Source organism: Alligator mississippiensis, chromosome 11 (assembly GCF_030867095.1).
Source record: "Alligator mississippiensis isolate rAllMis1 chromosome 11, rAllMis1, whole genome shotgun sequence".
In the NCBI taxonomy this organism is placed as follows: Eukaryota; Metazoa; Chordata; order Crocodylia; family Alligatoridae; genus Alligator; species Alligator mississippiensis.
In genome coordinates, this window is record NC_081834.1 from 53,553,072 (window position 1) to 53,579,542 (window position 26,471).

The 26,471-nt window shown below is 44.9% G+C and overlaps 1 protein-coding gene across 3 annotated transcripts; it reads left to right on the forward strand.

The window, feature by feature from the left end:
- Positions 1-283: 283 nt before the first annotated feature.
- PPP1R10 (protein phosphatase 1 regulatory subunit 10) lies at positions 284-25,968 on the forward strand. 3 transcript variants are annotated; one of them, XM_059715078.1, is made up of 21 exons: positions 284-306; positions 744-1,159; positions 14,232-14,349; positions 15,184-15,270; positions 15,887-16,022; positions 16,183-16,234; positions 16,337-16,414; positions 16,721-16,891; positions 17,209-17,311; positions 17,912-18,021; positions 18,177-18,277; positions 18,569-18,716; positions 19,043-19,198; positions 19,492-19,738; positions 20,318-20,393; positions 20,719-20,916; positions 21,347-21,458; positions 22,991-23,092; positions 23,409-23,918; positions 24,580-24,631; positions 25,225-25,968. In XM_059715078.1, the coding sequence occupies exons 3-21, from the start codon at positions 14,243-14,245 to the stop codon at positions 25,325-25,327; spliced, it is 2,649 nt and encodes an 882-aa protein (XP_059571061.1). In that variant the 5' UTR covers positions 284-306; positions 744-1,159; positions 14,232-14,242; the 3' UTR covers positions 25,328-25,968. The 3 variants fall into 3 exon arrangements, with proteins under 3 accessions (XP_059571061.1, XP_059571062.1, XP_019334325.1); XM_059715079.1 differs by lacking the exon at positions 20,719-20,916 and having other exon boundaries at positions 285-306; XM_019478780.2 differs by having other exon boundaries at positions 285-306; positions 24,580-25,313.
- Positions 25,969-26,471: the final 503 nt, after the last annotated feature.

Here is a 26,471-nt window from a genome sequence, read left to right on the forward strand (position 1 = left end):
TGGCGCCCGCCCGCGCGCATGCGCACCGGGCCCCGGCGAAACTGCGTCACAACTTTTCCCGATTTTAAAAACGGTTTTGGAAGGCGGCAGCCGCTTTCCAGTGCCGAGAGGCTTTCCGCTGCGGCCTCCGATTTCGGTTTGGGCGTTGTTTCAGAGGATCAGTCCAGTCGGGGCGGGTGGGGAAGCGGGAAGTGGGCTTTGTTCTCGCGCCGCCGCGCGAGCCGGGGGGGCGGGGCGGGAGGGGCGGGGCTCCTTATAAAAGGCGCCGCCCGCGCGCCTTTCGGCCATTCTGGGGTCTGGTTAGAGGTGAGTACAGAGCCGTGCTGCGACGCGGCTTGTGGGCGCTGGGCGGGGGGGCTGCAACCTCCACCTGGGGCGAGCTCGGGCGTTACAGAGGCCCGTGGAGGACGAGCCCCTCGGGTCTGGCGGAGGGAGCTGGGGTCTTTCGAGTAAAGGAGGGTCAGGGTTGGTCAGGAAAGTCCCAAGGCACAGAAAAAACCTGCTCCTTTTCTCCCCCTCTCCCTGACCCCCCCGCCCTTTATTTATATATATATATTTCCTCTTCCAAATTGTCCCTTTAACAACCCTTTTTTTTGGCCTCGGGAAGGAAACCTTTCAAACTTAATGAGTTAGATGATGTGGTTTGTGCTATGGTTTTGTTTTTTTAATGACCTTTTTTGATCCATTTCTGTCAAAAAATGCTAATCTATGCGCTCCCCTCTTTTTTTTTCTTCCTGTTCCAGGTTTGTTTGGTCCTGAAACTGCGTCGAGCTTGGCAAGAGAAACCAGAGAAAATCCCCCCCACTCGGTCCTTGGAAGACACAAAAAACCAGCCACCATATTTTTGACCGTCCTTGGGAAGCCGTTTAAATTCTTTGTGACCTGAAGGAAACAGCCACTTAAACATACAAAAAAACCAAACAAATAATAATTAGAAACAACCTGCCCTGATCTCTTTTTGTTTTTTGTTTTTTTTTTTAAATCGAGCAACTTTTTTTTCGTTTCTTTATCTCGACAAACAGCCACAAACCAAAAAAAGTTGCTGTATTTTTTTTAAAGCCATGACCAAAAACAAAAAAAATATTTTTTTTCTTTAAAATACACAACTTAATCCAAAACCAAACTTTGAAGCGCTGTCGACGAGAAAAATAATTGGATAGTAAGTGTCGAATTTTCAACCAACTGACCAAAAAAAAAAAAAAAAACCAAAAAAAAAATTCCTCCGTTGTGCCAAAGAAACTAATTACAGGGAGAGACCAAAAATAGGCGTATGTCTGTTTATGAGGACAATAGACTTTGTTTCAGGCTGTTAACCCTTGAGATTAAAGCATTTTTAAAAAATGCGTATTTATAAGGACTACGATGGTATCTTAGAATAATCCATCGTCTTTAGGACTATGAAGGGTTAATGAGCTCCCATGCAAAAGATGGCGGTGACTAAATGATAAAGTATCGCTTCTTTGTGTGGGAGACAAGGTTGTTTAAATGAGCAATCTGTACATAAAGATTGCAGGGTAAGGCTGTAGGTAACGAGGGAAAGCAATTTCTGGTATTAGTGGTGGGATTGGTTTGAAAGATTAGCCTTGCAATGCTGTCAAATCCTCTTATTTTAAATTCAATGTAAATGTTAAAATTTTTGTGTGACTAAAAAAAAAAAAATTAAGCCCTGCCTGTCATTTCAATAATGTGCGTATATAGAGAGAGTGAGAGTAGCAGGGGAAAGGAAATTGAAAAGGATTTTTTCTAAATTTGGGTGGCAATCTACAAATAAAGATTGCAAGGAAGTTTAGTAGCTTAAATATTGTTTTAAAATTCAATGTTTTTTTTTTTAAACAAGGATTTTGTTAATTCATAGATTCCAATTACAATGAAATCTTAAATGCGCTTTTAAAAATGTAATTCTAGCTTCATATTCCCCCCCCTTAATCAAATATGGCGAACCTGTTCTGTCTGCCTGTCTTTGTTCCGACAAGCAGCCTTTTATTTTATTTTTTTTATTTTATGTTTTGCAGGTTGATCCCATTTTTACCTTCCATTTCTGCCCCTCCCGTATTTGACGGGACACAGTTTAGCCTCCCCAGGATGTATTGTCATGGGAGAGTGGTGGGAAGAGATTCTGTATTGAATCTTTGACTCCCAGTAGCAACCGAACCTGAATTTATTTTTTTGTAATTGTGTGGGGTTTTATTTGTTTTTGTAATTGAATTTTGTAGGTTTGGGATAATAGGATAAAATTGTGGGGGGGGGGGAGTGTGTGTGTGTGTGTATGTGTGGTAGGGGCTGTGTTACTGTACATGTCCTCTTAATGGATACTTAAGCCTTGGGGTTTTTTCTTGTTTCTTCGCCCTTATGCTCCTAAAATGGCGCCTGCCTCATTTTGTCTTTCTTCATGTACAAAGCAACCCACAAGGCTGTGGGCAGGGAGGTGATGTAACCAGTTCCAAGCAAACTCCTCCCACTGAGTTGCTTGCATTTCCTGGCAAGGGAAGGGGAAGGGGAGGAGGGGAGGCACTTACCCTTGCCCCTCCGTTTCTATACCGATCTAACAAATTCCACTCCCAGCTTCTTCGTCTACAGGAATTTTATAGGCACAAACCTATATAAAGTGCAAAGTACGAGCCTACATCCGCCAGATTTTTTTTTTTTTTGTAGGTTTCAACATAACCCAAGACTTTGGACCTTCTGCTCTCCTGACTTCCTTGTATTTGTAACTTAAGTTGTTTTCTGTCAAGCTTCTCTGCTAGCGTAAAACAGTCTCTTGTGTTTCCTGCAGTCCTGCGAATTCCACTTGTAACTATAGGTTTAACCAAAGGGACGGTGGTTGGGAGAATTCATCTTGATCAGTTAATATAATTTGTGATTTGTCATAACAGATGTGAAATGCTATCACTGGACTCCAAAGGCGCTGTACATAACCCACAAATGTGGGTCAAGGATGTTGTGGGGGGTCTGGGGGGAGATATGTGCATCTCCTCCAGCCACATACACACCAACTGTCTTGTCGGGCAGGGAAAAGGTAAAGTCTTCTATTCAATTAATTTGCCACATTCCACAGTGCATAGTTCCTGTACAATGTACTAGGAAAAGACGTGATCATTAGGAAAAAAAAGGGAAGCCCGCACTTGTATTACTTCATCAAAGGGAGGGAAACAACCACAGTTCACCTGGTAAGCAAACCTTTCTGGTATTAATTACATTTCACAACCTTCATTTCTGTTCCAGACCACTTCGCTTTTTTTTGTTTTTGTTTTTTCCTATTCTCTTCCATTGTCAACTCCATGCAGTGACACCTGCCGATGCATGCAGAGGCTGTAAGGCTATTTTAAGTCTTGATTTAAGAATTTGCCATTCTGTTCAGAGACTAAAATTAAAAGTTTCATATTTTTAAATTTGAGTAAACTGGTTTCTTCTGCCAAAATGAGCCCCTTTGGATCTGCATGAATGTTGGATAGCTTTTAACAATGGAGACACTGCTTCTGTGAATGGCTTTAAGTGTCAGTTCTCTTCCATTTTTCCTCAAAAAGGGACTTCACAAAGCAGGTCCTTCGACTGCAGTAGTGTCCAGTGGTAGCATTTCATATAACTTGAAGCGATACAGTTACTGTATTCACTGTAGCGCATCTGAACATATACCAACTGTAATGGGCCAATCCTGAAGCATTGTGCCCTGGTCATCCCTATTGAAGTCGTGGGGCGTGTAGGGTGTTAAGTTTCTCTTGGTTCGGTACATACAAGCTATTTATAGTAAACTCCTATAGTGCGAGTAGAATGAGGTAAGTTGAGTACATGGCAGTAAATTTAGCAAAGGCACCATAGGTTTAGAACTGATCAAACAAGATGATGTCTCTGGAGATAGGTGGGTCTGGAGATTGGTATGCAGAGATCATTCATCTCTGCATCTGTCGTGACAGTTCACATTGCTCTGACCGCAGGCCTCATAGTTGTGTTCTGGTAAATTTCCAAGCAGACAGAAGGCTAATGGAAATATGCTAAATTAGGAAAATACAAAAGAGCCAGCCAGAGGTGATTAAAGCAGGGTCTTTAATAAATCCCAGGCTGGAGTTAACGCAGGGGCGGGATCAACACAAACAGTGCTCTCTCTATAAGTGGGAATGGCACGTGTTTACTTTTAAGACAACTTGGAAGTCAGGAAAAGTTTTTAAATGAGCTAGAAGCTACTCAAAGACATTACACTAGGCTCTGCTTATCCTGACAGGGTTAACTTTTAAATTGCAGGTAGAGGGTCAGTCTTTAAAGTGGAAACTTACAAACTTGGGGGTTGGGGTAAAAAAGGTTCATTTATAGTTTTTTGCATATAAATGATCAATCTAGGGGGTAGACCATTGAAAATTACACTTTTCAGCAGTCTAAAAAGATTCCAGAATTATTTGAGAGTCTCTTAAATGTATCCAGTGGCTCTTAAAGATGGGTCTCAGTACAGGTTACTTTTATTATTAATACTGTATTTTAATTTAGAATCAAAACAGGTGAAGATTATGCCTCTTAAATGCTCTCAACTCTTATAAAGAGCTACTGAAGCCTAGTGAGAAGGGATTTTCTTTTCATTGCTAGGTCTGTCTCAACAGGATTTCTGTTTTTACAAGGAGTTTCCTCCTGCTTGACCTATTCTTTCTTCCTCCTCCCCTTTCCAAGTCGTAGTCCCACTTAGGATGCCATAACCAGTTTGGCAAGGAAACGATGCTGTAATACAGGAGGAGAGTTGTAAAAAGCTGGGGTGTGGCAGTAACAAAAGGTCCAGTTTGAGCCATGGTTTCCTTTTGCTTTATAAAGAATGAAAGGAAGTGCTCAGCCATAGGCTGAATCCATTTTTACTGGGCAGCATTCTTGAGCTTTTTGCTCTAGCTCAGTGATACTAGCTAGAATCACTGAGATTCCTCCTTTCCTACATGAGAAATTTGAGTTGCTCAGTCTGTATGACTTGCCTATTTCTAAGCTTTTAGTGTTACTTGCTAGTGTTTAAACCAAAGGGAGAATATCTTTCCCGTGGAGCACTTAATAGGTCTCTGATTTGTGTATCCAGATCTTCAGCTGGAAATGCTGCTTTGAAATAAGGTTTTTTGTTTTGTTTTTTTTAAACTCTTACAGTCCAAATGTTCTGTCTTGCCTTTCCAAGGAAAAGCAATATTTGGGCTTATAGACAGACGCACAGTCCAGTAAAACAAATGGAAGAGAATACAGTCTGGTGATTACAGCACAAAACTGGGAATTGGATCTTGTCTAGATGCCTGTTCTTGTCAGTACGCTTAGATTTGGGAGGGAATGTAGTTTCGTCAAAAGGCTGTGTTACTTGGGGTGGGAGACATTTTTCCACTTCAGTGGGAGGGAGCATGGGTTCAAGAGGGTCAGGACTCTGGATTCTAGTGTGTACCTGAAATGCTGCCTTTTCTGCTCCTGTCTCGAAGTCAAGCTATTGAGCTTAACCTGTTATCTCTAGAGGCAGGGGAGATCCTTGGGCAGAAGACACATTAATGGGTTATTCCAGCCAGAATGGTTTTAATCATGATTTAACAAACAGCTGTTGTTTTTGTAGCCTTGCAATAACAACCACCAGTCCTCAGTCATTCCCCAGGGATAGGGGTTAGAATACAAAAGCCTTCAAAATCCTTGTCCTATATACTAATAGGATTATAGGATATGAAGATATGTCTTCATTGGACTAAAATCCCGATTTCTATCTAAACTGTAAGTACAAAACAACTCTCCCTGTGGTCTCCAGTTATGGGGTATCTAAACTATATTGGAGTGCTATTGGGTGGTGGTGGGGTGTTAATGCTGATAGATTAGTAGCCATTCCTTCTTCATGGTGTCTGTTGTCTATTGTCCTCTTGTTAATCTGTCCAGACTTTAAGGCTGTGAATCTGTGGCATGTTAACTTCTTGCAGCATCAGCAAATCCCCATCATCTGTAATACTTGGAAATTAACCCAATCTCTGCAGGATTCTTTTTCCTATGTGGAAAGGGAACACACAACTGGTACTCCTAAAACTAGCCAAGCAGTGTCTGCATCAAATGGCTGGATCTTGGAAGTGGATAAATATTTAAGAGACTCTCAGAAGGGAGTGCCTATTGCATGACCTGCTGGTTATGATCTGTTTATCAGCTTTCTGTAGTCCCCTGGGATTCTTGTCCCATATATTCTAGTTACCTTTGTTATGCACAGGGGCACTGGGCTATTTTTTTTTTCCAGTCTTTACACTTGCTCCTGTGAAACAGCTTGAAGTAACAGGCTTATAGATTCCTTTGCCTACACTAATAACTTCTGGCCAAACTGAAAGATGTTTTGAAATCTTTTTGGAAACAGTTATTTTCTCAATTTTTCTTATAGAGGTGTGATAATGCCGTGTTTTTGTTCTTAAGTTTTACTTCCTCTGGTACTCTGCACTTACACTGCAAAATTGGGTTGCAAATTGGCTTTCATGAATTCTATTGCGCAGTTAATTGTTACATATGAATTGTTTTAGTATCTGCAATAGCTGTTGGTTCTCGTATCCTTTTGATGTTGATACCAGTAACTGGCTTCAGAGTATTTTTTGTTTGTTTGTTTGAGGGTAACCTTTTGGCTAAGAAATGTACATTAATATTGCTTTTTCTTTCCTTTCCAGCTTGACCTGTTCAATTTTTTTTCAGAAGCAAAGACATAGGTTGTTGGTTAAATTACAGGAGCTGTATTTTGTGTTTATGATCATGCTATATCTTGTGCATTAACAATTACTTTTAATGTCGGCTAGAAATTTATGAAAGTATGCTTAAAATTCACATCATTGGAAGCATTTCTCACTGTGTAAAACCAGTAGCCTTGATACCCAGAAGTGCCAACTGCAGTTCTGACTTCATTTGGAATTCCAGTATCCAGGAGTTCTGAAAACCCAATGTTTCAGGAGGATTTGGTTACTGAGGAAGCTGGAAGTAGATTAAAACTACTGTTGCTTTGCAGATTCCACAAACTGACTTCCACTGTTCAGTGGGTTAACAGAGTTATTGGTGTATGACTTTACAGTGAAAGACTACCTATGCAAATCTTAGGTTACAACTCTATTTCAAATGTAACAAGAAAAAATAAGCCACTGAGCAATTGAATTGCTGAATAGTCTCTCTGTACAAGGCGTATAATTCTGTGGGACACTGACGTCTAGATCATGTTTAACCTATTGGCAAATTAAAATGCCTTTATGTATACCAGCCCTGCTAATACAGGCTGGGATCAGTGTGTGAAGATGGTTTCATCCTCACTATCACTTTTAAGAATGGCGATTTTGCTGGGTGGAATTAGGCCTTGCAATTACACTAAACTTGATGCATGGGCAAAACAGAATCCATCTCGCACTTTTTCAAAATTTTATTGGCTATTAGAGATAAAAAATTAATCAAACTCTGTTAGTAGAGGCAGGTTTTCTGACTCCCAGAAACATTTGCTCTTTAGGGATGGACCCACGCTTAGGTCTGTAGACCTATAATAGCTTCTACTCCTTTTCAATTTGAGGTGAGCATTGAAGACATTCTAGGCTGCATCTATTTAGTTGATGTGTTTTTTATATACTGTGATTAGTGTGTCCCTCTGTCTACTCCTGTACAAGTTATCTCATTTCAGGAGTTGGTGAGGAGGGATACCGCCTCTAGCTTATTTCCTTGCAGCTTGCTCACAGAGCATTGTTAAAGCTTAGCATTGCTGTTTTCCCACACTTGATAGTGGAGTCCTTTTTAGAATCATTACTATTTTCTACCAAGTTTGTCTGTTGACTTTAGAACAAACCAGGTTAACAGGTTTATTCACTGGAAAAAGGGTAGTCCTGCACCTGAATTCTCAGAACATGCCAAAGGTCACTGAAAGGTTCAGATATCCATTGCAAAGCAAAATGCAGGATTGAGGTGGGCATGAAATTGGACACTTAAACCAGATCATGCTTAATGCTAATACAAGAGGATCTAGTCAGGGAACCTGGGCAAAAATGGAGGTGTGGTCACCCGTTCTGGTTTATGTGAAATCATTGTGATGCAGTTAAGTAGGGGCCAGCGTTCTGCAATACTTCATTTCTTTCCAGCTACCAAAGTGTTAATTCCTCTAGCAAGAAAAGATAACTGAGAAATGCTTCTTGTGATACGAACTTTTAAAGGTGGCAGAGATGTCCATTGTGCAAATGTTTTGCAGACTTATTTGCTCTTTAAAACTGCTCATAGTGGGTGCTCAAACTGCCAGATTTAAAATGTCACAAATTAAATGTCTGTAAATGGCGCTTAACAGTTTTTGTGTCTTTTTAAATGTAATTCTACTCTGTTTCTAAAAATGGCTTCTTACCAAATCTCAGATTACATCCTATGCTAGATTTGGCTATTTCTGATCATTCCAGTTACTCTGGCACTGCAGAACCAAGACAGTTCTGAGCACCAATCTGGATTCTAATTTATCTTGAGTGTTAATAGATTCCTAAATGATTGCTGGGCCAGATATGTTGAAAAGCAAATAATGAAAAAAACAAACAAACTTTGTGGGATGTGCTCATAGGAGCCAGTGAATTAAGCTCTTAACTTGCATACTCTGAGATTCTTGGTTAAGAATTGTTAATATACCCAATGGCAATCTTTTTTGTTGCTTTTCAGGGTTGAATGCCATTGATTTCCTTTCATATTGCAGCCAATCTGGCTGGCACTGTAATAACCTACATTCAGGGCTAGTAACACATTTTGCTGTTTCAGGTCTCTTCCAAATGACTGCAGGTCAAGTTGAAGTCGCCAAGAGCACAGACCTTGTTAATTAGAGCTGTACATGATGTTGTTTATAAATGAACTTAAATTTAAGGTGTTTAAAAGTGTATAACAACTATAAATGTACCTTTTGTTCTTTTTAATGCTTTAAAAGGTGAACTGCAAAGTCTTCTAATACTGAATTTTGAGTAGTGGTTCTTGTATTTTAAAAAACCCCAAAAAAACAAAGTCTGGATTTTTTAAGACAAGTCCAGAGCTATATCAGACAACTGGTAATAATAATGTTGAGTTCCCCTTTAGGATGTGAGTTGTTTCCCACCCCTTCCACCTCCCCATCCCTGGTTTGAGCCATGTGACACCTGTTTTCTCACCAAGACTGAAATAAGAGTTGCCTAGCTGTAGAAATGGAGAGACCAGGAGGTCAGGATTTCCAAGTTCTGTGCTTATTCTACCATAGACTTCGTGTCAACCTCTCAATTTTTTTTTTATAAAATAACTTGATTCCCTTGATTAACATGATTCCCTAAAGAACCTAGGTGAAGTAGAAAACCCTGTCCAGTTCTATCTAAAGTCCTGGATACCCAAGGACTAGGTTCCCTTACTTGGAGGAGGGGACACAAGTACCACAAATTGTCCAAAAGAACTATGGGTGGACTTAAAATTAAAGTGTTAATATTATATGCATCAGCTCAGTATGTTCTAGTCCTGTGGTTCTCTACTGGTTTTGTACCAAGATCCATTTGTAAACATTGGCCAGTCCCAACCTGGTATTTTAGCAGACCTGCTGCACCCAGGCCCCAGCCCCCCCTGGGGGGGGGCCTAAGCAGCCCCTTAAAGGTTGAAACTGCCAGTCTACAAGGGAAAAGCTATGGTTTCCCATCTTTTTCTTTAAAGGAGAATCCATTTTTAAAGTTTGTCTGTGACCCTTTCATATATTCTTATGACCCACCTTTGGGTTGCAACCCACAGGTTGAGAAATGCTGTTCTAGGGTACAATCATAGAGAGGTATCTTAAGATTTTTAACTACATCTTTTTAACTACAACAATTTAACCTGAAACAAAACCTTTGCAGTTCACTTTTTTTTAAATAATCTTCTCTTTAAACAGATATTGTATTAACTTTACTGTGCTTTTTTTTTTTTTTTTTTTTAAGCTTACCAAGTTTCAGTGAACTCTGAATACCATTGGTAGTTAACGCGTTCCCATATTTGCAACCCAAGCATTGCAGTTATTAGGGTGCCAGAAAGTGAAACTCGCTAGAATTTGCTACTTCTCACTGCCTGAGCTGAGAAATAGTGAAAGTAAATAACTTGGTAGGAAAAAAAAGCTAATATTATTGACTTTTTTTTAATTGAGTAGATGCATTAAAAATTTTCTTTACATTTTTTTTTTTTTCTCTCTAGAGTCTAGTCCTGGTACTGTACTGGTTGAAGAGGGAAGGAGGGGTGGGTGTATCTGTGTGCATGAGAGAGTGAGAATGCATGGCTCTTAAAGCCAGTCACGTCAGACTTATGGGCACATACTTTGAGTATCCATGAATAGAACGTCACAATTCTTGTTGGGTAACACTGGGGAATGGAACCTTGCACTATGCTCTCTGTGGAGGGGGAGGGAGTAAGTTTGTTGTCAGACCCTACTGCAACTCCAGTGCACAAGATTGGGGGGTAAGGAGACACCCTAGAGAAATGCGGAATCCTTATCGTTCCACCCTGGCTAGTTCCATGCGTTTATCCTTTCTTAATATCCCAGTGTTGAATGAAGCAACCTCTTAAGCATAGACATAGCTAGATTTGTAACAGACTCTTGGTTTCTTATGGTTGCGTATCTCCCATTCCCATTGGGTATCCAGCACAAACTGAGATCAGTACTGCTTGTACAATTATCCCCAGAAAGACAGGACTGATATAGGTCAGTTTTTCCTGCGCACACATAACTCTCTTGTGTTTGTGTTTCTTCTTTTAAATTTCTCACGTGAATGGTGACAGGTGGTTGGATTGACTGCCCTGGAGACTGAAGTCCTCTCGTCATCAGCAAACTGTGTCCAAGCCAAGCAGCGGCACTGAAAGCTCTTTCCCCATCAAAGTGCACCACCTCACATATGGAGGGGCCACCTCTGGGGGGTATGAGAGGGGAGTTCAGTCTCCATGGCCCACTCAATCCTTGGCTTCCCCACCAGGGGAAGAGGCTGAGAGGTGGTGCTTCAGCATAGATGACTTCCACCCGGATGGAGACAACGCCATGCTTGCTTTGCACAAACCACAGTGTGACCATCAGCTGGTAACAACTTTCCATCACTACCAACCGTGTCCACGGTTGTTCTAGGACGTGTTCTGTTTTTGCCAATTCAAATTGCCTCTGCCTAATAAGAGGTGTGAATCTGCAGTTAACTTGGAGGGACTCTGTATTGGTGACCAGTCCACATCAGAATGTGGAAGAGCTGGCTTTGGATATCACTTGCCCTCCTGTTTGGAGAAAGGACTTTACTTGAAAAGGCAGCAACAAGGGGATCTCTTCATTCCATGTTGAATCCAGTCTCGGCAATCCTGCCACAGCAACAAAGTTCTGGCACCTAGCCAAGCTGCCCATCTGAGTGTGTGTGTCTATTACCACATCTCCCCCTTGCCAAGCAGCACTGGCAAACCTCTTACACACAGCTCCAATTGTTTCAGTGCTGCATTTTGCTGACTTCCCCTGCAGCATATGTAATTTCTTTCAGAGGGTAGTGTAACACAAGAACTGTTGATAGCTACCCTTGCGTATTTACTCCTTGCTGCACAACACGGGAAATTTCTGTGCATGGGCTGCTGAAATTCAACCTTACACCTTCTGAGGGTGACATTGTTATACATTCCTAAAGCAGATTTTATCAGCAGGCTTGTACCCCCATTAGCTTCTCCTGCTAGTCACTTTCACCATTGTACTCCTAGTACATATAAAATGTGAAAAATAGGTGTGTCTATCTGTGCAGACACGCACAGTAGCTGTTTGGTGTATTCTGCCATTCAGTACTAGTTATTTCTCACAAAATGGTGATTGCGATGTTCCACTCCTAGTCAGGCTTCCTGCATAACTTGTCCCATGTGATATTCACCATATACAGTACTTGAGAGTTAATGGTGATGCTTCATTTAAGCAACTTTTACCCATGCAGACTTGGGAGTGGCCAGCTGCTTAAAGTAAGTGGGAATATTTTAGTCACTCAGCTTTGCCCTTCTGTCCATTAGATTTCAGGAGTGTTGAACTGTAGGCTGCTTGCCTCATTACCCTGAAGTGCCAAAGTTTTATTCTTAGGTACTTCTCTAGGTTTATGCTTGAATCCATTGTCAGGAAGGGTAGCTTATAAGGTATTGACTCTTTTTTTCAAGCAGCCAAGTTGACTAATGCAAAATTAGCCATACACAAAGCTGGTGACTCCTGTTATATGCAATCTCCAGATTCTACTTGCCTTATATTATTAGGACACCTTGCAAACACCCTTGTTTGTGTTTCTCAGTTACTCTGAACTTTGAACACTGGTCAGCATTGTATGAAACCCTGTTAAATATCCTGATCATGTAGGGATGTTGGCAAGGTATTTCTCATTTTAGATCCCTGAGCAAATAAGAGGCCATTAAAACCGTCTGGATTGTTCCTGTACTGGTGGTGGTCTTTAATTTGGCCTGAGAAGACCTGAATGAGACCAGTCTGTATCCCCTCAGGTCAAAGTATGTAGCAGCTTGGTGTGTTCTATAAATCTGCTCCATCAATATCCCCTTGCTGTAAATGAAATATAAACATTTAAACAGATACCTTTTGTAACTAGATTTTTGGGGCAAAAGATTGGCCGGTGTCCTTTCACCTTTTCATCTCTTCTGCTTGTCAATTTCACACCCCAGGTTTAAGTAGGATTTTGTCAGCACTAACATACAACAGTCACATACCTTACAGCAACACTACCCTCTTTCTTGTACATAACCAGTTACATAGCAGATATCTATACCACCATCTAGCAGCTGTAGGCCAAAGGACCCAATGGAATCCAATTTGACTGTTGGTGTAAATTGCAAATCAATCCATGCACATAAGGCAGCTAGCTTTGCTGCGGTAATCCTTGTCAGCAGAGGCTGTACTAGGAGTTAACTATAGCTCAACTTCTATTCAGTTTCTTACTCAGAGTTTGACATATACTCTAGCAATATGCATCCTGACAGATCTAATGCAACACTTTTTGTCCACTTCCTCAATTACATTTTCCATTTCTTGCACAGCCTAAAACTCTTGAATGTCTTTTTTTTTTTTTTTTTGTCTAACATCCCTGGTTTTGAAGTTTGTCAGCTCGGTCCGTGATGCCTTTCATTTCTGGGTGGAATGAAGAATTGCATAAAGGAACAAAATGGCAGAGTGTTTTCTCTTGTCTTCTTTTTGTGTCCTGTGCATTCTTTGTAATTCTATTTACTTTTCTGTAAATATGTACTTTTTTTCCCCCTTCGGTGCATTGACTTTTTATGAAAACATAAAAAGAAAATAAACTGCAATTTATAAGTGAGCTTATGGATTTTGGAGGTATTGTTACTGAGCAAACAAATAAAGATGGTCATCCTTTTTAAATAGTTGAGCCCAAATGCTTTCCTGTCGATTTTTTTATAGACTTTTCTTCTACTCTAGGCTCCTCTTAAATTCTGTTCTGCAAATGAGTTCCACTTCTGTTTCAGTTCTCAGTAGCAAAACAGTACCCAGTGTAACCCAGTACTACTTACCCCTACAGAGCCTTTTCTTTCTAGAACTAGTTAATCAAACTATAGTTAATGCGTCTTTCTCCTTCCATCTCCTTTTTCATAAGCAAAGCAACATGGCTAACAAATAGGTGCTTTGACTTTTTATTTTTGGACTCTGAACTGTATGTGGGTAGATCTATACTTACCTGATCAAAATCTTAGACCTAAATCCCTAAGATGTAATGACAAAAACCAAGAAGATTCAGGAAAATAGGGGTGGGGTTGCCCACTATAGCTTTTAGAAAAGAATAAAATGCTTTATGATCTTATTGTGCCTTTGTGTGTAGTTCAGTAAATGGCACCTGGCCCAAAAACTCTCCTTAGCTTGAATGTCACAGAGTACAGCTGGACTTGGAGTTGCGCTCCAACATTATTTCTCTATCTGCCACATTCTGTTTTCCCTAGAACAGTTGTTTCTCTTCCCTGTTTCTTTTCAGAAGTTTTGGGTAAAACGAGAAATATGTTGGCAAAGAAATATTTTTCAGTAGTTGTCCACCCTGGTAACAACCAAGTAATTGCATGTGTGTGTGTCTGCTTTCATGAGGGTAATTGAATTAACTGAATAAAATGTCTTGGTTTACAAATACTCAAAGCAGGAATGATCTGTTTCAATAATGTTATACTCTAGGATTCCTTTTGACAGGTGGAAAAATAGGCCAATAATTTGCACTTATTTAATATTGGGATTGTTCTGAGTCAGTTTTGTTTTCCACTACGCTTTTGCTGAGCTTTTCTTTTTTTCTTTTTTTTTTCAGAACGTTCTGCCATGGGCTCCGGACCAATAGATCCCAAGGAGCTTCTGAAAGGTTTGGATTGCTTCCTTGGGAGAGATGGCGAAGTCAGAAACACAGAGGGAATCACCAAGATTTTCAAGTAAGTGTCTGTTTTGTGTTTGGTTTGCATTATTTAAGCTTGGAAGGCCAATGTAGCAAAACACAGTTTTCCCATAGTGTCTTCTGCTCTGTCAAAATGACTTATCAGACCAGAGATGTGTATAATACTTGTTTAAACATGCTTCTTCCCTTCAGTTTGTTTGTATAGCAGTAGATATCTGAATTGGCCTTTTTGTAGCAGTCTTAAGAGACTTGGTGTATGGAGAGCAGATCTTCAATTAGTATAGATCATAGTATGTACAGTGCAGTTAGGGGAGCTACACCAATTACATTAGCCGTGAATATGGTCCCTGGGTTCTGTTAGTTTCAATAGAAGATATGCTTCCAAGTCTTGGTATTATTTTACAGTACCCATCCCATAGTGATTTACAAAAACATCCAGCCCTTTTTGTAAAGGATATTTGATCCCAGTTCTCCAGAAGAAGTGAATTCCAGAAGTTATTTGAAGGCAAGTCATTGAGAAGGAGGCACTTCCAGCATTCAGTACAAAAGCTCTCCCATCATCCTAGCATAAAGTAATTATTTAACAATTGTAACTGTACTTGATTGCAATAACTCCAGTCAGGAGTCGATGAAGCTGGAAGAGGTCTTCATCTTGGAGTAAATACTAAATTGGTGTAAATCAGTGTTGCTTTTAAATTAATGGAGAGCCCATCCTTTTCTTGAGCCAGCTGGTTCTCTAGAGTTCTCTTAATCTTTCTTTTATTTGCCTTCATGCCTGTGGTCCTGTCTGAGAGGCAGATGATTTCCTGAGTACACTTATCTTTGTCTTGTAGTATAGTATTTTTGCTCATCTCTTTCTTTCTTATTGTAGCTTAATGAAAGATGCACAGAAAATGGTTAGTCGATGCATCTACTTGAACATCTTGCTGCAAACCCGGGCTCAAGACATACTGGCAAAGTAAGCACTGTGACAAGTTCCTACTGGGTGATAAAGCAGAGGCAGCTGGGTGTTAGAACTCCTAGGTTCTCTTCCTATTTTAAGGCTATCTGGTAGTTTAGTGGCTAGAGAAGTAGAGTCCTGAAATCAGCATTTCTTGGGTCCATTCCCAGCTACTGAAGAATGAAAGGGGACTGTTGGGTTACAGCAGAGGGACTAGGAGTTGAAACATGTTGGACAGCATGGGAAACTTGCTGTGTGTGGGCTGCTGAAATTCAGCCCCTTGCACCATCTGAGCCAAGGGTAACAAAATGAGATCTGGTCTACATATCTGAAGCAGACTCTGTCAGCAAGTTTGTATGCACTGTCACACCCTTTAGCTACTTTCCTAGTTGTCACTTGTACCATTGTACTCCTAGATCCCCTTTCCAGATCTATTGCTCATCACTTCAGGACCAAATTATGTGCTTTATTACCCTTAGTGCTCAAATCCATCGTAGGAGTAGAGGGAGGGGAAAGGGTTCAGTTGCCATTAGCACTCAAATCTGTCCTGGGAGCAGAGAGAAGGCAAAAGGCTCAGCTGTAGCAGAGGAAGGGTGTGCTAGTGGTACTTGACCTACTTGTGCTTTTTCTACAGGTTCATCAGAGTTGGAGGTTACAAGCTGCTAAACACCTGGCTCACCAGCTCAAAGTCTTCAAACAATGTACCCCTGTTGCAGCAGATTCTACTTACCCTGCAGCATCTGCCCCTTACTGTAGATCATCTGAAGCAGGTAGGTCAAGTTACAGATGTACTCCCCTCGAAGTCCACGCTAACTCTAATACTTCAGTATGGTGTTAGGAAGTATATGCTGTACTGTCAGGAATGGAGCAGGGGGGTATGTGATCTTCTGAGTCAACATTGACAGTTATCCCTCTTTTGATCTCTTACAGAACAACACGGCGAAACTGGTGAAGCAGCTTAGTAAATCTGGTGAGGATGAAGGTAAGAGAGTGTCCTGTTAAAATGTGTGTTCATGCCCCCTTCTGTGCATTGGAGCTCAACACATGCTGTTTTATCTAACAACTTCTTTCTGTCTCCTTCCAGAGCTTCGCAGACTGGCTTCCATTTTGGTCAGCGACTGGATGGGTGTCATCCGGTCCCAAAGTAGTGCACAACCAGCAGGTGAGTCAAGCTGCTTGGTCTTAGCCAGACTTTCCACTTCAAGGCCCCTAAAACACCTGTGAAACAACCCAGACATCCCTGATAAAATCATTGGGCCCCTCTAGCCCAGTATCCCGTTGCTCAGACCAGTGAGCACAATCAGTGTAGTTTTTCTGTCACTGTGCTGCTGAGTTGGAATTATTTCATCAAAAGGTCCAAACCCCCATGGTAGTTCCTCAGCTTTGGAGCCTACTAATGTTGGGCTACTATTCTCGTGGGACTTGTACCCTCCACATCTTAGGTGATTGATCTTCTCTTTCTCCTCAGAGCGAGACAAGAAGAAGCGGAAGGAAGAGAGTAAAAGCAAAGCACCTGTCCAAGAGAAACCCCAGGAGGCCAAGGCAGAGGCCAAGGCAGAAGAGACTCCAGAGAAGAAGAGAGAGAAACCAAAATCCCTGCGTACAACAGCACCCAGCCATGCCAAATTTCGTTCTACAGGTGGGTTCTGGGGAGCTACTGGGGATACAGGGTGTATTGAGGGTGGCAGGGGGATGTGCATCTGAATTCTTGAAGTTCAATCTAATGAGGGTGGCAAGCTTAGTGAGGAGGGTTGAGAACCTGTGTGGTGTAACTCCAGGAGTAGTTGCATTTCACCACTAGGTGAATAATGCTTGGGCAAGAGTAGAATACAGCTGGTACTTGGCTGCCCTCTCCCAGTTTGCTGCAGCATGCTGTTGGCTACAAAGAGTGGAAATATATGGTGCAAGTCCTTGTTGCTTCATTGTCCCTAACCCCTTTGTTCCCCTTTGCTATAGGCCTGGAAATGGAAACTCCTTCACTGGCCCCTATAAAGAAGAATAATGCTTCAGTAACATCTGATAAATACAACCTGAAACCAATGCCGATTAAGAGACAGAGGTAGGTCTGTGCATTTTGTCCAGCTCCCCGTCTCCAAACTACTGTGAGAGAAGATGTCCAGAATGAAGCCTCTGTCATGGAGAATGATCTGAGAGATGATGGTAGGGATGGGATGGACAGAATGGCTGGAAGTCAGGAGTCCTTGATTCTGTTTCCTGTTCTCACATTAACAGGAAATCTGACAGCCCTTTATTGGGGGAAGTTTGTCAGCAGTCCTTGAGCATATCCAGTATAGCTAACAGTCCTCAAGTCCTCCCTTGCTACTCCTTCAGATCTTTACCTGTTGAGCAATTTTAGGACTGCCTGTTCAAATTCCCTTGCTCTCCTGCTCAGATTCTCCATCTTGCATTCTAAAAATGGTGGTGACTGTAGGACTGAAGCACGAGCATTTAGCAAGCTTCTAATATAAGCAGAGTTTGCACATCTTCCTATAACAGAACCTTGCATTTAATTTAGTTTTTCTGTAAGCCAGATGCAGAACACCCTCATGTATACATGTCAAATGCTGAGAGTCTGACCTTGCAACTGATCCTTGCTTATAGATGTGTTTTGATCCCTTTCCCCAGCATCTGTGAGATGTATGTGCATTTCCTTTTGCAGCTCAGCTCTTCCCTCTGGGGATAACCCACCAGCAGAGAAGAAATACAAGCCCCTAAACACTACTCCCAACACTACTAAGGAGATCAAAGTCAAGATCATCCCCCCACAACGTAAGTATGTAAAGTGCCTGAAAGTGAAGACTCTTGAACTCTGGTTCAAAATGTGGGACAGGAATGAGTGCTACATAATACTGGAAGTTGCAGATGCTTGAAGCATGCCGTTTGTGTAACCTCTCTCTTACCCTCTCCCCCATCTTTTCTTTCAGCAATGGAAGGTTTGGGCTTTCTGGATGCCCTTAATTCAGCCCCTATCCCAGGGATCAAGATCAAAAAGAAAAAGAAGGTCTTGTCTCCTACAGCAGCTAAGGTACAAACATGCTTCTTTGTTTACAGAAGGGAGCAGGGTTCTGTTCCTTGTTCAAGGAGGGGAATGGTAAATACTGGGTTTGGGGACTGGGAAGCAGGATTCCTAAATTCTGTCCTTAGCTCTGGGAAGGGAATGGTATCCAGTGGATTTGTCAGAGGGACTGGATTCAAGACTCCTGGGTTCCCTGGCCCTGAAGTAGTGTCTGGCTAATGGTTAGAGGATGGACCTGAAAGTAAACAGTTCATTTTCATATTATATTGAGCTTATGGGGCTTTTTTTTCTCTCTCTCAGCCAAGCCCATTTGAAGGGAAGCCAGCCCCAGAAGCCAGTGCTGCTAAGCCATCTTCACCAGAACCTGCCACAGCATCAGAGCCAATGGAGACAGATCGGCCAGGCACACCTGTACCAGCAGTGGAAGTGCCAGAGCCCATGGATACCGGTAAGAAGGGAGAAGTGCTGTCTGTGTAGGGGAAGGGCATTGTTATCCCAGCACTTAGCTGAATTGCATTGGATAACATAGGCCCATCTAGTCCAGTATTCCCACCTGAAACAAAGGTCAGGAAAACCTGTGCTGCATGTGCACATGTAGACCCTGCTGTCAGCATATAGCTGGCTGGAGAAGGAAGATTTCAGCCCTGTGTTGACTTTACCCAAGGGCTGCCAGGGTTTCTATCTCTTGAGTGACAGGTTAAAATTAAACAGGATTTGGGTGGGCCAGGACACTGGCTAGGTCCGATCACTGAGGTCTGCATCTCATCTTCACAGCCTCCTCCGATCAGAGCTCAGATACGAAGCCATCTGAAAGCTCTGTTGACGCTACACAGCTCACGAAGAAGGGCAAAAAGAGGAAGACCGTGAGCTGGCCTGAGGAGAGCAAATTGCGGGAGTACTTCTACTTTGAACTGGACGAGACAGAGCGGGGTAAGTGGGCCTAGGGAATAGCTTCCCCAAGGGATTTGGAAATGGGATACTAGGATACAGGCCCCTTCTTACTTAGGGAGCACCAGCACCAATCCAGCCCCATGACAAGAAGACTGGCTGGTTCAAGGGGATGGGGAGTGAAGTATGTGGTGTATCCACTCCAGCTCTGTTAGAGGTATGGGTTGGACAGGCTGGTAATGTGTTATAATGGAAAAGCTCATGTCTAGTAAATACTTCGCATTGGCAGTTCAGATGTGTGGTCTCTGTCTAAACCTTCCTTCCCTGTCTTGCAGTCAATGTGAACAAGATCAAAGATTTTGGCGAGGCAGCCAAGCGGGAGATGCTGATGGACCGCCACGCCTTCGAAACAGCACGGCGACTCAGCCATGATGCCATGGAGGAGAAGGTGCCCTGGATCTACCCAAAGCTCATTGACCTGCCCAGTCCCTTGGTAGTTCCAGGCAGTGGCAGCCAGGAGAAGTTCACTCAGGCTGAGCGGGAGAAAGGCATCTTGCAGGAAATCTTCCTGTCCAAGGAGAGGTGGGTCAAGTTGTAGGGCTATGTGATGCTAAGGGGCAGGAGGTTAGGGTTCCATTCAGTGGTTGCACACTGGTTCCATCTTGCTGGAATGGCTGCCCCATATGTTGTATTCAGTCCAACTTGAGATGGCTGTCTCACCCTAGTAGCTGGAGCATGCAGCAACCAGGCTCTTCACTTCTAGTGCAGCCTGTATTGACCCAAGATGGGTCTGTCCCCTCCCACCCTGCCATCCTGAAAGCTTCACATATAGAGGCACATGAGTTCTTCCTCCTGGGGACAGAAACTCTTCACTTAGTTCAAGCCATAGTGGCCCATATGTAAAGGTCCTGGGTTCAGTCTCTATGGATGACCTAGTGAGAGACCTCATTAGGTGCTGGAGACCCAAGATGATGATATGATTCTACTGGATCCACTACTAATGGGTTGATGATGGAAAGAACTTGTGTGTCTGGCTTGATCCAGCCCTTGGGACATTTGGGAAGGGTGGAAGTTGATATTACTTAAGGGCTTTGTCAACTCAGACTTAGAAAAATGAATCTGTATGAAGACTTAACAAATGTTACTTCTATTTCTTTGCAGTGTTCCAGACAGTCCCCATGAGCCTGATCCAGAGTCCTATGAACCTGTGCCACCCAAACTCATCCCCCTGGATGAGGTAGGTCTGACCCAAGTCTGCTTGGAGTGGGTGGGGGGAAGGAGGGGAGGAAGTAAAAGGGGTGCTTCAGTATGTTAGAGCCAGGCAAATTAGTAGTCAGGCCTCTGTAGGGTTCTGCTTGTTCCGGGAGATGGCTAGTGGTTAGAGCAGGACTGTATTCAGTGACCAGCTCACTGGGCCCTTTAGGAAATGATGAGAGAGGCTAGAGAAGGGCAAAGGCCAACCGCCCAATATCCAGCTGTGAATCCTTAGCCCTTGAGGCTGGTACAGCTTTCCCCTTCCCTGCAGCCCATCCTGACTCTAGTGTCTCTGTGCCCTCTCTCAGGAATGCGCCATGGACGAGGCTGCCTACCAGGAGGGACTCGACCCAGCTGTCGCCTCACAGTCTCCAGATGCAGCCGGGGGCTCGAAACTGCCCCCAGTGCTGGCCAACCTGATGGGTAGTATGGGGGCAGGCAAGAGCCCTCAGGGCCCCAACCCCAACTCCTCCATCAACGTGCAGGAAATCCTCACATCCATCATGGTAATTGGAGCTGCCATTTGGGCAGGAGCTGTGGTCAGGGTATACCCTACATATACCCCCTAATTAAAACTACTTGGGATGTTGGGAGGCATCAGGTTATCGGCCTAACTAGTCCCAGATCTGGTCATTGGCCCATGCACTTCCATATTCCCACCTTCAGAGTATTAGCAGGAAGAGAAAGCCCATGATCCAGCAGTACAGCAGTGGAGGGGGAAGAAGTAAATGGGTAGGACTGAACCTTAAATACCACCTGCCCCAAGGCTCTGATGCCTCTATCTAGGCAGATTAAAATAGTGTGAAAGTGACCATCACAGACTCCTAGCATTAGGGATCACAGAGAGCAGGATGGCTAGGGCCAAGGGTGTGTAACATGTTATAGAGGGAAGGACTCGTTTTCTAACCACTCTTGAAAATTTTCTTCCCTGCACAGGGTGGACCCAACAACCACAAGACAGAAGAATTAATGAAGCAGCCAGATTACTCTGATAAGATCAAACACTTGCTTGGCAATCTGCAGTCTCAGCCCCCAGGGCCCTCTGGAGGTAAGCAACCACATTTGGGGTTTGACCCTACCCCTCTTCCTCATTGGTGGGAGGTAGTTATCTTGGATTAGGCAGGGTGATGCTCTTGTCCTGATTATTTTCTTGTGAAATGGAAAAGAAGTAGAACCAGTTGAATCACTAGAGTTTGTGAACATTGCTGTGGGGCATCTGGGACTTCTCAGACAATCAGAGTTTTATTCCACTGGTTACGGATAGGCATCTGCCTAAATCACAGTTTTGCAGATTACATGGAAATTGTGAAAAACAGCATTGTCTGCAATCTCTGGGAAATCCGGTGTTGGCCACAATTTCCTGCAAAATCAACCAAAATAAAAAGCAGTAGTGATGCAGATTGAGTGAAGATGCCCTCTGCCAATCAACGTTGAGGGGCTGGGCCATTGGGGCTTCTCCACTAATCAGTAGTGGGGCCTGGGGCCACCACAAAATGCCTGCAAAATCAGCTCTGCATGCTGCAAGCAGGCCATGAAAAGCCTATTGTCTCACCGTGACTTAGGCCCCTAGTTATGGAGAGAGCTGTTGCCTGGCACAAAAGTGGAAATAGAAAGGTAGTCAGAAGGATTTAAAGTGATTTTGCCAAATAGTTGGTGCCGTGGTTACTGATCCTGATGGATGTGAGCCCTATCCCCTTTTCTGAGAATTCCAGAGCAGCATCCCCATAAACTAGTGCCTGGAAGATCCAAGGGCAAAATTATCTGCGGGGAATCATAGGCCAAGTCAGAGTGAATCTCTTGTAGAGCCTGATCCACTTAGTCATGGAAAATTAGGGTTGGAAGGGATCCCAGGAAGTCTTGTAGTCCAACCCCCTGTCAAACCAGGACCATTTCCACTAGATCATCCCAGGCAAAGCTTCATCCAGCCAGGTCTTAAAAACTTCCAAGGATGGAGAGGTTACTACCAGTGAGAGAATTTTTTTTTCTAGTATCTAACCTAAACTTCCCTTCCTGCAACTTGAGACCTTTGCTTCTTGTTCTGTCATCTGCTACCACTGAGAACAGTCCAGCTCCATCCTCTTTCATGCCCCCTTTCAGGTAGTGAAAGGCTGGTATTAAACATCCTCTTGGTCTTCTTTTTGTCCAGACTACCTAAGCCCAATTCTCTTAGCCTTTCCTCATAAGTCACATGTCCCAACTCCTGAACCATTTTCGTTGCCCTCCACTGGACTCTTTCCAATTTGTCCACATCCTTTCTGTAGTGGGGGGGGGGGTTCCAAAATGAAAACACTACTCTAGATGTGGCCTCACCAGTGCTGAATAGAGGGGAAGAATCACTTCCTTTGATCTGCTGGCAGCGCTTCTACAGATGCAGCCCAGGATGATGAATGGCTTCTTGGCAACAAGGGCACACTGCTAGCTCATATTCAGCTTATTGTCCATTGTAACCCTCAGGTCCTCTTCTGGAGAGCTGCTGCTTAGCCAGTTGGTCCCACGCCTGTACTAGTGCATGAGATATTGCTGGTATTTGCTGATATGCAGTTGCTGGTATTTGACCTTCCTGCTGCTTCTGTCTTTCAGTGCCCCATGGTTTGCTAGGCCCAGGGCCTCTCACCAATGGATTCCCGCCTGGACCAAAGAACATGCAGCATTTCCCACCAGGGGGACCAGGACCCATGCCTGGTAAGCAAGGAATCAAGTATCTTCCATTTTATGGGCAGGAAGGGGTGTCAGATTTGCAGTTTGTTACAGTGACTTGCAATGCTGCTCTCAGTGCCCAGCACATAGTAGAAGACATTGTTGCAGAGTTTTTGGGAGCAGACCAGGGCACAGGGAGTGCTGCTTTGGTGCAAAGAAACAGGGTTAGGGGCACTTTTTCTTGATGCAGTCAGTCCTGACCCCAGTGGCCTAGTGCTGTGTTGCAGGGAGCAGCAGGATGGGAGAGCAGATTCTATGTGCATCTTCCCAGGGTGTTTCTAACCTTGGTGCCTTTTTCTAGGTCCTCATGGTGGCCCAGGAGGTCCTAACATGCCCCCAGGCCCTGGGATGCCCGGTGGACCCAGGATGATGGGCCCTCCCCCTCCACAACGAGGCGACTTTTGGGATGGCCCCGACGGCGGCATTCGAGGAAGCCCTCATGGGGGCATGCGAGGGGGCGGCCCTGGCCCAGGACCTGGCCCAGGACCTTTTCATCGTGGCCGGGGGCGAGGAGGAGAACCCCCCTTCCGGGGGCGAGGAGGAGGGGGACGTAGCAGCGGCCCCCCGAATGGCAGAGGCGGACCCCCTAATAACGGCATGGGTGGAGGAGGCGGCCACGGCGGCGGCCACGGCGGAGGTCACGGGGGCCACGGCGGAGGTCACGGGGGTCATGGTGGCCATGGAGGGGGTCATGGCGGCGGCCATGGTGGAGGCCATGGAGTTGGGGGTCACGGCGGCAGCCATGGAGGAGATCACGGCAGAGGTCACCCAGGGGATCATGGCCGGGGCCACGGAGGAGGCCATGGAGGAGGTAAATGTGGGGGGCTTGGCTTGCCCTCTAGGGAGAGCTGTGGGGCGTGGCTCTGGAATGGCCCTGCCCCTATGTGGGAGGGGCCTGTGGGCGCCCCTTCCCCTCCCCCATTTATGCCTGGCAGGTGGAGAGGGCACGGGCCTATGGGAGAGACCCAGCATGCAATGCACCCAGTTGACCCTGCAGGCCCGGCACCATGGGCACGAGGCCCTGAGTGGCGGCGACCCCCCATGGGCCTGTGAGAGAGGCTCAGTGTTGATGGGTGCATTGCATGCTGGGAGCTATAGCCTCTGCTCCCAGCTGCTTGAGTTAGGGTGGAACATTGCAGCGCTGCGCTCCTGGCTGCTTGGGCATAGTGAGGAGCAGTGCACGCTGGGAGCTATCTTGTCTGCTCCCAGCTGTGTGGGCTAGGGTGGAGCAGTGCTTCCTGGGAGCTGTTGCCTCTCTGCTCCTGGTTGCTCAAGACTTGAAGTTTTAGGGTAGAGTGTTGCAGTTTGTGTGCTCCTGGCCATTCAGGTTAGGGAGGAGCATTGCATGCTGGGAGCAGTAGTCTCTCCCTCATCCATCTGCCTGCCCGTGGGCAGTGGGCCCTGCTCTGACATGACCCCTGGCTGTGCCTCCGCCGCCGTGGCTGACCTGCGCCCCGTTTTCTCTCACGCAGACATGTCAAGCCGCCCCATGTGTCGCCACTTCATGTTGAAAGGCAGCTGCAGGTACGAGAACAACTGTGCCTTCTACCATCCCGGAGTGAATGGGCCGCCCCTGCCTTAATGCCCCGTGGCCGGGGGTGCGGGGGGGAGCACCGGGGAGCCCGGATCCCCTCCCCCCCACCCCGCCCTCCTCCTCCTAACCTGTGGGAATCGGCGACGCCCCGTGAAACCACCCAGCACATTCCCTGTTTCACAGACTCTGGGGCTCCCCCTTGTTGGACTCGTGCTGCATCCACCACTTATGGCTTCTGTGAGGCCCTGTAAAGCTGGGGGGGGAGGAGCAAACCCTCCCCCAGCACCCGCTGCTACTGAGGAACCACTGTGGGGGGAATCCCCCCACTACCTCCTGTGTCGTTTTAACCTGATGGAGGCGCCGATGGGACCCAACTCCGTGCCCCCCAATGACTTTGCAAGCACAAGAGCTGCCTGTCTGCTTGGGGACCTGAGGGGGGGTGAGGGGGGCAGGCAGGATTTTTATCTCTGTAAATACCTATGTGAAACCAGCCAAGAAATGAAGGGGGGCACATGGGGCCAGGGAGGGGCCGGCTGCCCCGCCCTGACGGCCTGCCCGGCTCTGTGCTGTGTTCTGTCCGCAGGTTCGCCAGCGGCAGGCCCGCCTTGAAGACATTCGCCCGGGGAGCCTCGGCCCTGAGGAGCAGCCGGCCTCACCACTGCCAGCCCCGGCGCCCCCAGAAGTGAAAAAAAAAAAAAATCCAAAAAACTAAAACAAAAACAAGCCCCTACCACGTGCCCCCATCCTCTAGGGCACATGTGTGTGGTCAGGGGCCCTCCCGCCATCAATGGGAGGATGCTTCAATCTGGTCATTAATGGGATATCATGGGGGCGCCAATCCTCCCATGTGGAGGATCCCTTAACCACCAACCCCTGGCTAACTAAAGATCTGCTGAGTGAGGGCTTCTATTGGTTTACACCTGCTCCGCACCCATGGGCTCCCCTCACCCCACTGCTGGTTCCATATGTGTGTGAATGAGTGAGATCGGAGCGCTCCCTTTCCTTGCTGTAAATACACCCCCTGTATACCTCCCATATTGCCAGCAGCCGTGGAGACACAATTTCCCTTGGTGCTAGCGAATCGTTCCGGCTGGGGGGAATTCAAAGCTGTTTTCTGCGAAAACTGATAAACTTTATTATTGTTGGGGCCTGGGGGATTTTGTTTCATTTCCATTATTTTTTTACGGTCTCTCTTGCTGAGACATGGACTATCCTAACCCCCATTCCCTTTGGGTGCAGCTGCCCCCTAAAGGGGAACCAACCTCTTTTGTTTTGTATATTTTGTACATTAGTAATAAACATTGTGGAAAAAATGCATCTAATTTAAGCCCTGGTGTCTGCGTTCCTCTGTTCTGGGAGGTTGTATGGATGGAACGGGGGTGAGGTGTCTTGCTTGAGTTTATATGTCACCCAGCCCAGTTGGGCTCTTTGGCATCGAAGTAATGGAGGCATGGATTCCCTACTTACCAACAAAACTGCTGCTTGTCTACATGTGTTGCCTCTCCTCTCACTTTATTTCTATACTTCAAATGGCTTCCAAAGCCCACAGCTAGCAGAGTAAGGGTGGGTTTGGCCCAGGTTCACACTGACTCTGTCCAGGGTTAAGTGTATTACAGACATAACTAGTAGCACGCACTTCACTTTGAAAAGAAAGATGTTTTCAACTGCTTATGACTTTGCTGAATGAGTCACTTTGCTATTCTGGGTTTTCACCTCTGGCTGAATTGGGGGGGTGGGGGGGGATATCAGCTCAAAAAGCCTAGCTTGGTGGTTCTCAACCTTTTTAGATTTGAGGCACCCAGTGGAAAATGCCAGGTCTTTTCACTTGTT

Bases quoted from the DNA above. Each gene is read 5' to 3' on its own strand.
- PPP1R10 (XM_059715078.1), top strand. From the start codon at position 14,243: ATGGGCTCCGGACCAATAGATCCCAAGGAGCTTCTGAAAGGTTTGGAT. The intron at 16,892-17,208 runs GTGGGTTCTGGG...CCTTTGCTATAG, and splicing joins TGCCAAATTTCGTTCTACAG to GCCTGGAAATGGAAACTCCT. The intron at 24,632-25,224 runs GTACGAGAACAA...TTCTGTCCGCAG, and splicing joins ATGTTGAAAGGCAGCTGCAG to GTTCGCCAGCGGCAGGCCCG.